The 11,986-nt window shown below is 41.1% G+C and overlaps 1 protein-coding gene across 33 annotated transcripts in view; it reads left to right on the top strand.

Annotated features, from left to right (window-relative positions):
• EPB41L3 (erythrocyte membrane protein band 4.1 like 3) overlaps window positions 1-2,781 on the top strand; it is a 217,618-nt gene extending 214,837 nt beyond the window's left edge. For 32 of the 33 annotated variants that reach the window (XM_075993645.1, XM_075993637.1, XM_075993638.1 and 29 more), the window contains 4 exons: window positions 480-578; window positions 1,027-1,107; window positions 1,382-1,498; window positions 2,627-2,781. In XM_075993645.1, the coding sequence (XP_075849760.1) occupies window positions 480-578; window positions 1,027-1,107; window positions 1,382-1,492 (291 nt within the window). In that variant the 3' untranslated portion in view covers window positions 1,493-1,498; window positions 2,627-2,781. The remainder of the gene's footprint in view (window positions 1-479; window positions 579-1,026; window positions 1,108-1,381; window positions 1,499-2,626) is intronic. The other variant, XM_075993644.1, reaches the window with a different exon arrangement.
• The last annotated feature ends 9,205 nt before the right edge of the window (window positions 2,782-11,986 follow it).

The raw sequence follows: 11,986 nt of genomic DNA, 5'->3' as shown, positions 1-11,986 counted from the left end.
CAATCTATGAAGACCAGAGCCCTGGCATTTTGTTTTACCACTTTTTACAGCCTAAGGCAATTACATATTAATATAACTACACAGAACTTAATTCACCAGACTTAGAGGATCCGATCGGCAGCCAGATTGGCTTTGTCAAAAGTGATGCAAGAATTGTAATTTTTTACTGGTTGTGGAGCAGCAGGTGACTTCACCAAGTGTTCATGTATCTCAAAATATAGAAAAAGGTGCAGAAATCTATTTCCCTAGCCATAGAGGAAGGAAAATATTCACTGAACCATCCACTGCTCACATTTCTAAAATCCTGGATTTTCAAATGACAGTTAACTCTGGTTATGCTTAGCTGTCACCCTTGGCGGCAGCTCCAGACGCTGATTGAACAGCGCAGTGTGTTGGAGATAATGAAATCACCGTAATGCCTTAAGTAACGTAGGAAAGGTAAGCACCTGGGTGAGGTGTCTGTCCCTGTGCTTGCTTAGGTGGATCCTGGGACGGATCTGGAGCCGGGTGTGCTGATGAGCGCACAGACGATCACGTCCGAAACCACCAGCACCACCACCACCACGCACATCACCAAAGTAAGTGGGCCGGGAGCCAGAGGGGGTTCCCTGAGAGCTGGCGAAAGGCGCTCGTTCAGGACTTGTTACAGGGCGGGCTGCACAAGCCCATAGTGGCTCGACCATCAGGATGCCAGCAAAGCTACAAGAAAAGCTGTTACAACTTCTGTGTTTATGATGCTCTTGTTCTTACATGCGAGTCTCTGTTTAGGAATGTCCATTCTGAGCTCCAGTGCTTAACAAACACCTTCTCTAGCACTTGGCATGTGGTAGGTGTTGCAGAAGCACTGGCCATCTAATCCCAAAAGACTCCACTCTGTTGTCACTTCTGAAATTAAAAATGTTAAATAACTGCTGCAGAATTCTACTTCAGTTCTTAAAGAATGAGTGATGTTACTTAACGATCTGTCACCATTTTCTTGTTTCTCCTGTTGCATAAGTTCGTAAAGCTTTTCTTTGTTGCTTTCAGACCGTGAAAGGCGGCATTTCGGAGACAAGAATTGAAAAGCGAATAGTCATCACAGGAGATGCAGACATTGACCATGACCAGGTAGTATGTGTGAGACAATAAATACCCGGGCAGAAAAACAAAGAAAAACCTATGGGCCCTCTGATTCCCAGTGCAGTTCTTCTAGTCCAGCATGTGTTCTAGAAAATGTTCTGAATTAACTTTTCAATATATGATTTACAATCCCTTTTGTAATCATCGTTCCTCATTTGTAAATTGTGAATATAGATCTAGCTTGTAAGTCTCCACCTTGCTACTGATCATGCATGTTCCACCTCCTTTTTGTTTTCGCCTTTCCGTGATTTCCTGGGGATAGGCGCTGGCTCAGGCAATTAAAGAGGCCAAAGAGCAGCACCCTGACATGTCAGTGACCAAAGTAGTGGTCCATAAAGAGACAGAGATCACACCAGAGGACGGAGAGGATTGACCAGAGGTAAGAGGGGCACCGATTCTCCAGGCTTGCCTAGGCTGGCATGTGGCATGGGCTCTTTCTTCCCTCTCACCCTTCACCTGACCCCTCCTCTCCTTTTTGCTCTCACTGGCGTTTACAGGGCTGGTTACCAAGAGGATGGAGAATTGGTTTGCAGGTGCCACTTGTGTCACATTTGGAGGTTCCATACTTGTGGGTGTGTGCATGTACTGCCAGTTAGAGGACTAAGGAAAAGCAGTCTTTGCTCCAGTGGTCTCACGGTGTTCCTTCTTAATCCATGCCCTGCACTCTTTATCCAAATTTGAAATGTCAAATTTGATTTCACTTGCCATGTGGCCAAATCAGAACTGAGGCAACTTTGTTCTGAGAGGTTCAATTTGTGTGTTTCAAATACTAGGGAAGTAACATACACCCCTTTCTCATTTTGATGGCAACGCTATTTCACCGTAACCTTTCTTTTCAGCTATGTTTGGTTATAGCTGGTTTATACTTTGGTGTTTTGTTTTTTAATTTGAAACATGAGCACGCACTTGCTTTTTGGATGTCTTGTGTTTCCTGCATTCTTTGGGATGATTTTTCTCCCTAATGTAGCATTGCATCTCATGAGGATGCAAATATGCAGTCTTGTGGTCCTGCAGGACGTGCCTGCCTTTCCAGCAGCTGTTTGGCCAGTGTCATGAGCAGACTGTATTGTCTATGTGTGCACAGACTTGTCATGCATACTAACCTGCCATGCAAGAACTCATGGGACTGTGAGCATTTCTGAGAGGGCTTTGAATGCTGAATGCAACAGTTGCCTCTTGCACACTTGGTGGTGTGATAAAACGTTAAAGAGACTTAATAAGTAAGTTCTCTAACACTAGTTTAAGAAACATAGATTGATGAGTGGCATATCTTTAAAAAGAAATATATAAGTCACTCATTATATTCAAATTAATGTGTTTTAGAAGATAGCAAAAAGATTCTCTTCAGTGAACTTCAGTCACTTGAGTGATATTGTAAATTACTTAAGCATGGTATCTTGTCAAAAAGAGCATTCTAAACCTCCAAGATACTTTTTTTGTGACTTTGATCTGGGAAAAATTTTCAGATGTTTTCCAATGGGTAATGAATCAAATCTCTTTTCTACAGGAATAATTTAGTTTGCACACGAATCCGGTCATGCAAACCATTAGGAAAACCAGAGCCTATATGGAGTTCCCTCTTCTAACCCAACTGACTTGTATCTGTCTGTGGAAAATTTCAATCCAGAAGAATTGACCTTGACCATTCATAAAGACACTGGCAGAGAGATCTTCCCATAATAAAGCAATCTGAATCAGCATCACTAAACTGATACTGCATGAAGCAACGATAAAATTACAAAAGAGCAGCATTTTTAATTTCACAAAATGTCTAAGTTTTCAGCTATACCTGCACGTTCATAACCAACAATATAAACCGTGATCTCATGTAACACATAAACAATTCATGCCTTTCATAGTTTATTATTAAAGTCTTAAACAGAATTGCAGTTTCTTAGATGACAGATCTTTTGTTTACAGATAAATGAAGATTACCCTAAAATACTAGAAGCTGTCTAGGTCTGGTGTGTCAAATTTATCCCAGATTAGATGTGCCAATAACCGAGTTTATTCAGTAAACAACTTGAATCTTGTACTTGTTTCATCTGGTTTTATTACTCTTCATCCGTAAACAGTAATTACTCTCTGACCCTCTGGAAATATTTAACGCTTACAATCTTGCTTTGTGTATCTAATTTCATTCCTCATAAGGTAGTACTGATTTTAGCATATTAATTGTGATTTCTTCCTACTGTCTGCTTTGGTCTGCGTTTAATCCGGAAAGCTCTCCAGAGTTCCCGAACAAGTCCCAAATATGTAAATTGTCATTATTTTGGGAAGAAAACCCTGTATTTTTGTTAGTTTACAATATTATGACATTTCACTCCAGGAGAACCTGTTGGGCTTCTATTGCTTTGTTTTCTTTCTTTGTTTCTTTTTCCTTGTGTTTTTTAAATTGATTTTTCTTCTTTTACTTGAAAAAAACGTGTTTTATTTCCAAATCTGGTCCGTATTTACAACCTAGTTCAGAGCCAAGCCTTAAACTGTACAGACTTTCCACTGTAATTAAAACTATTTAGTGGTTAGTTATAAATAGCCTTCAAAAAGATATATTCTCCATTACACTGTCACCTGCATCACAGCCCACGGTGAATGTATGTTTCTGCATAACGAAATAAAAACAGTAAATGCACTGAAAGCTCTAAGTTTCTGTGTTTAGTAATTTCCATATTGTATGTGTTTAGCCCAGAGGTAACATTTGCGTGACATCAAAGGCCTCGTTCATCTGCATTGTAGAGATATCCTGTCTTCACAAGATTGAAAAAAACAAAGTATATACAGTGTGTGGACCCTTTGAGGGATTGAAGATAGGAATCAAATAATTGTATCTAAATGTTTGGTTGCCTACAAAGGCTTTAAAAAGTATATCATAGAATCTCATTTTCAAAGTTTGACTATTTTTATAAGAAAAGAGGTTCTGCTATAAAACCCAGTGTTTCTGGGTACTTTTGCTCTACCAAAGATATCTCTCTGTCTCAGACATCAGCTCCGTAGCTGAACAAATCAAGCGACATGCTCTACAAAGACTTGTGCAGCCTGTCCAGCCGCTCATTCACGTCAAACTCCTCTCATGCCAGGGACTAAGACTTTGTTACCAGCTGCCAACCTGATGCCTGCACTTGCTGGCATTTCCTATGACATCATACTTTACCTAACTTTCTTTTTTAAAAAAATTTTTAATTGACACATAATAATTATACATATTTATGGGGTACATAGTGATGTTTTGACATATATAACATACAGTGATCAGATTAATTAGCATAGCCATCATCTCATATTCTTTTGTTGTTGTTGTTAGGAACATTCAAAATTCTCCTTGTAGCTATTTGAAACTATTAATATATATTATTGTTAGCTATAGTGATTCTACAGCAGTATAGAACACTGGAGTTTATTCCTCTTGTTTAGCTGTAATTTTGTGTCCTTTAACAAATTTCTCAAAAAACTTTGATTTAAAAAAAAACAACTTTCTTTTAGAAAATCATTAGATTTAACCACATATCTTGGTCTTATTGAAGGAGTCAAATTCTTGTCATTTGTCTCTAAAGGAGTGACAGTATTGTGCTTACTGTCAATACTAAGTATTCATTTTAGGAACCGAAGCATCATTTTAATTGTGTTTTGGGCCAATCAAAACTATGTTTAGAAAAGTAAACACATTATTTATACAAAAACAGTAAGTGGTGCCCCAGGGGTGCCTGTGCCAGGATCTGCCTGCTTTTGTCCGTCAGCTTCTACCCGTGTTAGCTGCTTTAAACCACAGCTAGCGTGTTTGTGCTTCTCTGTCCTTGCCAAGAGGTGCCCTTTCGTTTATAAGAAACCATACATCGTCGAGGACGTTGTATATTTCCAGCTCTCTTTTCCTTCTCTCTTACGCCCCTCAAAGTTCTTCCAGCCTCCACCTGGAAGGCTGGAAGGCTTCTGGGTTCCAAAGCCGCTCCCACATACTTCGGTATCTGTGGCAGCTGTGCCTCACTTGTGGTACCCACATCTGTCTCTGTTTTTTATTGTATGACAAATTGCCACAACGTCAGCAGCCAGAAGAAACTAAACATTTGTCACCTCCCAGTTTCTGTGGGTCGGGAGTCCAGGCACGGCGCTTTCCATCCGGTGGAGCTGGGCTGGGCCTGGCGGGCTGTGGAGGCCCCCGCGTGTGTGGACACATCTTGTCCTCCCGGAGGGTTGGGGTCAGAGAACCGCAGCGGTGCAGAGACGTCCACTGCCACAGAGAGAAACGAGGGCAACGCTGGTGATGGGGGGTTTCATGCCGTCTCACTTTCCCACAGGGACTTTCTCATTCCCATCTGGTCTGTGTTCCTGTCAAATGTCGCAGAGCTGCCGCGTCCCTTCTCACCGGGCACAGTGCGTGAGATCGTGCACCTCGCGGGCTCGCTCAGCCCGTTTTCTTAAACAGTCAGTGTAATCCATTTCCCTCATTACGTCACCCTTTTCCCAGCACATCTACTGCTCTATCACTTAAGTCAACATCGGCCCTAGCTATTTTTTAAAAATCAGAGTCTAGAACATGAATCCAAAATTGCTTCTAACTTACCAACAGGCATTATACATACCTTCCGTTAAATGCTATTTTTGTTTTTATCTGTCTCACTATGTCAGATTAACCAGGATAGAGGTGTCTGCCTGGGATTGCCGTAGAGGTGCCCTTGTATTTTTAATGGATATTTACTCATGAAGTAAAACTGGATTATTCCATTTTTCTATAAAACATTTTTGTGGCAGGCCATTGGTGAGTATAAAATTGTGTTCTCAGAAATAGTTTAACAAATAGTTTCTCATCAGAGCTATTTAACTCTGAAGAAGGGTGACAGCAGGAGCTGATGCCCCCACCAGTGTGGTTACACACACACACACACACACACGCATGTGCACACATGTGCTCCACTGCAGAATGGGCTGGGGGCAGCAGAAAGACCAGCTCCAAAGGGCTTTGGCCTGTCCTACCTCAGTCGTCACTCCATTGTTGCTGATCCCACGACACCTTCCACCTGTGTTTAATACCACAAAATTGCAGGGACACTAAAGGACATCTAACTTGATAACAAGAGGACAAATCTAAGAATAAACCTTACAAAGGAGTGGCTATGAATAAAAACCACTTGTTCATGCGGATGTTCTATTCATCCTGTTGTGCAAGCCAGATACCTGGGCAACTCACATCACTCGCCCTCACCTGTCACTGCCCCAGACTATGCAAAGTGGATTTAAAAAGAAAAAAGTAACAGCCTCAGAGCAAAGAATACACCACATCCATAAAAGACAATCAGAGCTACAGAGAAACATTCAGAGAACATAAAGGAGCTTTCAAAATTAAAACACAATGGCAGGCCGAGCACGGTGGCTCATGCCTGTAATCCTAGCACTATGAGAGCCAGAGGTGGGCGGATCACTCAAGGTCAGGAGTTCGAAACTAGCCTGAGCAAGAGTGAGACCCCGTCTCTACTATAAATAGAAAGAAATTAATTGGCCAACTAATATATATAGAAAAAATTAGCCGGGCATGGTGGCGCATGCCTGTAGTCCCAGCTACTCGGGAGTCTTGAGGCAGCAGGATTGCTTGAGCCCAGGAGTTTGAGGTAGCTGTGAGCTAAGCTGACGCCACGGCAACAAAGCGAGACTGTCTCAAAAAAAAAAAAGGCCGGGCGCTGTGGCTCACGCCTGTAATCCTAGCTCTTGGGAGGCCGAGGCGGGCGGATTGCTCAAGGTCAGGAGTTCAAAACCAGCCTGAGCAAGAGCGAGACCCCGTCTCTACTATAAATAGAAAGAAATTAATTGGCCAACTGATATATATATAAAAAAAAAATTAGCCGGGCATGGTGGCACATGCCTGTAGTCCCAGCTACTCGGGAGGCTGAGGCAGGAGGATCGCTTGAGCCCAGGAGTTTGAGGTTGCTGTGAGCTAGGCTGACGCCATGGCACTCACTCTAGCCTGGACAACAAAGTGAGACTCTGTCTCAAAAAAAAAAAAAAAAACCACAATGGCAGAAATAAAAAATTCAGTAGAATGCTTGGGAATTTGGGGAAATCTAGAAAGTGCAGCATAAAATAAAAGAGGTGGGAAAATGCAAGACAAGATCGAAGCAGAGCAGTCTAGAAGGGACACCACCCCAGTAGCTGGAGTTCCAGGATTGGAACCATCATCGCCATAACTCACGGAAACTTCCCAAGTTTGAAGGTGTGAGTTAGTTTCCAAGTGGCAACTGTGAAGTACCCTTTCCTTGCACTGCTAGGTTTGTGTTGCTGCCCAAAAAATGTTTGTTCAGGGAAAGATATGTAGGTGGTAAAAACTAAACTAAAAACAAAGAAATGATTAACACAAAAGTCAGGATGGAGCTTACTCCTAACTGGGAGAAGGGAGGGCTGTGATGAGTCCCACAGGGGCTTCTGGGGGTGGTAGGAGGAGGCTTCACTGGGTTACTCTTCTTAATCTCTACGCATACATTTCACACTGCCCTGTGCATAACTTCAAAAATCTGTATGTTAACAGCCCTTGTCTTTGTCTTCTATGAAAGGAAATGTGTCCAAGGACTAAAGAACCTGGACTAGGAAACAAATCCTGGTGAAAGCACGAAGGTGGCACTAACTAGATTTGTGATCTTGAACAAATAACTGCCTTCACTAGTCTGAGTACCAGTTTATTAATTTAGAATAAAGAAGTTGGACTAGTTTATCCCCAAATATTCCTTTGAGTCCCAGGTTCCACAATGCCAGCTGAACTATAACCAAGAATGACAGCCTATGCTGTCTCCATGGAGCCTAAAAAAAAGAAGAAGGACCTTCTCTCTCCTCGGGCCTCTCACCCCAAGGCTATTAGTGATGCTCAAAAACCAGAGAAGGTTCAAGCTTAAAAGCAACTGAAGAATCATGCAGTTCAAGCTGCTCACAGGAGCAGTCCTTTGAAATTGCGTGTATCCCATGGAAAGATTCTAAGTTAGATTCCTAAGATGGAATGGAAGTAGGCTCTGAATACACACACCTCTCAAGTTTCATTGAGATGAATGTAATCAGTAACAGATTGGCCAGGTTCTTGCAAGCTGAAGAAAACTTATCTGCCACGATAATTCATGGGTTTCTAGAGCACTCCATCATACAGTGAGGAGACAGAATATTTTTCACCTGAATTCAAAGTTTACTCATTTTCCTTGAATAATACTGAATCTAAACGAGCCCTGAAGACAAGCAATGACAAAGAAATGCACATGTTTATGCAGTCGAATTTTCAACAGTCAAATTGGCCAAAACCATTTTAATTTGAAGCTTTGGTGAGGATGCAAAGCAGAAGCCTCTGGAGCATACTGCTGGTGAGAGAGTCATCTAGTCATTTGTCCAGACTAGGATTGACATAGACAGATAGTCTTAAATTTTGTAAAGTTTTGACCCATCAAATCCACTTCTGGGGATTTGTCCTAAGGAGAAACCTTCAGTATACAGGACTGAAGGTGCAAGGGTGGCTAGGTCAGTGTTGCTCACAAAATCCAACAAGTGTCAACAGTCTAGACACTCAGCCAAGTGGAAAATCTGTCAATAATTTATGGCATTTACATAAGATAGAATGCTGTGCAACCACCAAAAATGGTAGAATACCATACGGATGTAGGAAATAATCCTAATATGTTAGTGAAAAAGTGGATGAAACAGTTTGTACATTATGGTGCTGATTAGATAAAAATGCTTATCTGTGCACAGAAAATGCCTGAGCGGATGTATACCAAAATGCCAGCCGTGATTTTCTCTGAGGGGAGAACATACAGTGATTTTTTGTCTTTGTGCTGTTCTATTTTTCCAAAGTTTCTTCACGGGTCTATCATAATCATTATATTTTTCTAAAAAGCAGTTCAAGAAATAATACTAATAATTTTATCTAGGAACTGAGAATAATGGAGAGAGATAGATATGTAAATGAGAAGAAATTTGGAAAACTGACTCTCCCAGAACTTCAAAGCCATTATTACAGTCTCCAAATGTTACAAATCCTTTGTAACATACTGACTTCCTTAGTCACTGCCTAATTAGAGGGGAGATAGATGAGTTTCTATTACAGATAATGCAGTTATTTATAGTAACACTTAATGTTAGATCTTTACAGATGAATAAGCTTCTCCCTGGATGCACATTAGCAGTTCAGGCTGTGCTTTTACTTTTTAAAGGTGTTATTTGGTGTACTGTGAAGGTGAATTTAAGTGCCACCATAGTATAACTGAAAGATAAGCTTCTCTGGGTTTGCTTAATTTTTACCTCCTCTACGTAAACCTGCCATTAGCCCTTTATCTGTTTAAGCAAGCAAGCAACCAAACAGACTCTGAAGTGCCTGCCAGTTACTAGCTTTGCCACCTTAAGCCAGTTACTTGGACACAGTTGAAAAGGGAACCATAGCCAGCTACACAGGGGGTTGTGATGAAACTTCAGCTGTATGAGAAGGTGTATGACCAAATAGGAACATATAAGGAAGTCCTTTGTGAAATGTAAAATGGCAGTTTGATGTAATAACTTAATTTTTTTCCTTCTTCTCTCTCCTTCTCAACACTGTGCATCACTTGTTCTGTGTTTGAAAAGTCGAGCTCAGGAATAGCATTTGCCTCTGTTTAAGAAAGAAGAGCCCTGCGCTTGGGGAAGTTCAGTTCAGAAGCTGCCTGATCTTTTTGTTATGATGTAATTCCAGCGATGTGAGTGACTGTATCTAGGATCCTTCCTATATCTGGGTCAGTTATCACTTTATGGAAGGACGCAAAACAGATGTTTCTGTTGGGAACATCGAATATCCTCCTTCTAGATATTTGAAGTATTTTGGATTATTAATGGTGCCTCTGGGGAACATTCTATTTTCTGTCACTTTGGTTATTCTTATCGATGTTTTCAAGGTAAGTCTGGCTGTCCCTGTAAGATACAACCTCTTTTACTGGACCCATTACTTTCATCTTGACTGTTAGTGTTACAGTTGTTGCTTTCATCCTTTTGTCACCCTTGTTCTCTTAGTGTCCCTGGAAGTCACCTGGTCTGAGCTCACAGACTCCCAATATGTGGGGAGACAACAGTACTGCCTTTAACCTGCACGGCATTTGAAACATTCCTTATGGTGACTTTTAGAATATGGTCATAATAGATCTCTATAATAATATGTATGTGGGTGAGTTAATTTCCTTTTATAGAAGATGCATCTGAGACATAGTAGGTCAAGGAACTTGACACTCAGCTTCTCTCCGTCCTAAATCAGTGCTCTATCCACTAGGTCAATAGTTCTCAAAATGTAGTCTCTGGTCCCATGGTATCAGCATTGCTAACAATGCTAATTCTCAGGCCTTGCCCCAGAACCACCCTTATGTAGCTGGTTCATGGTTTCCTATGGTAAAAATTTAGCTAATATTGTCAGCGAAATAGTCAACCTGACAATGCCTAGTGATATTAATCATGCAGTAAATGTGCATTGGATCCAAAACTTAAATATACAAGTTACTATGATTATTGCATTGCTTGTGGGATAAGGTGTATATCTATGTAGGCATGCACATATGTGTGGATTAGCTACAGTGACTTTCTGTATAGGGGTTTATATTTGCATTGACACATTTTGTATCTAGAGAGTTGATAAGTAATAGGGTTCCAAAATTCCATAGGACATTTGTGTGCCTGGCTAGATTTATGTCAGATACCTTTTCTGGGGATCTTATTGAGGACTAAAACAGAAAGAATTCATGGGCCCCACAGGAACTGCATCATCCCAAGCAGCGGGTCTTAAGCTTCACTGCACATTAGCATCACCCCAGGGATTTTTTTAAAAATTATGAAGGCTGAGCCTCACTCCAGAGATCCTGAACTAATTGGTCTGGGGTGGGGCCTGGGCACCACTGTGTTTCAAGAGCTCCACATATGGAGTGTCACGTGTAGCATTGAACATGCATCGGAATCTCCTGGAGGGCTTGTTACAATCCTGTCCTTCCCCTCGCCCCAGATTCCTGATTCAGTGGCAAGGCCTGAGAATTAGCATTGCTGGCAGTGCTGATACCATGGGGCCAGAGACCACATTTTGAGAACTACCGGCCTAGTGGATAGAGCACTGATTTAGGACAGAGAGAAGCTGAGTGACAAGTTTCTTGACCTACTGTGATTCAGTTGTGTCTTTTATAAAAGGAAATTAACTCATCCACGTACTAATTATTGTAGAGATTTATTGCAACAATATTCTAAAAGTCACCATAAGGAATGTTTCAAATGCCGCACAGGCTAAAGGCAGTACTGTTTGTTGTCTCCCCACATATTGGGAGTCTGTGAGCTCAGAGCAGGTGACTCCCAGGGACACTAAACAAGGATGACAAAAGGATGAAAGCAACAACCATAACACCAGTAGTCAGGATGGAAGTAATGGGTCCAGTAAAAGAGGTTGTGTCTGACAGGGACAGCCGGCCTCACCTTGAAAACATTGATAGGAATAACTGAAGTGACAGAAAATAGAAAGTTTCCCAGGAGGCACCAGTAATAATAATAAATACTTCAAATAGCTAAAAGGATATTGAATGTTCCCAACAGAGAGAAATGATAAATGTTTGAGATGGCAGATAGGCTAAGTGCTTTGATCTGATCACTATACATTATATCTATTGAAACATCACTATTTACCCCATGGATAAGTACAATTATTATGTGACAATTACAAAATAAAATTTAATTAAAAAATATATATTGTAATGATGCCCCCAAAAGCACTCCAGCATTCATTTGTTAGAATCACCCCAAATAGGCCTTAAACGTAAACTATTCATAAAGCTTTAAAATACACTACAGCAGAATCAATCGTGACCACTGATAAAGATGTTCATAAGGAGATGTGCAAGTGGACAAAAAAATCAATATA

The sequence above is a fragment of the Microcebus murinus genome, chromosome 17, assembly GCF_040939455.1.
Source record: "Microcebus murinus isolate Inina chromosome 17, M.murinus_Inina_mat1.0, whole genome shotgun sequence".
Taxonomy (NCBI): Eukaryota; Metazoa; Chordata; class Mammalia; order Primates; family Cheirogaleidae; genus Microcebus; species Microcebus murinus.
This window is presented reverse-complemented; position numbering and strand designations above follow the sequence as displayed.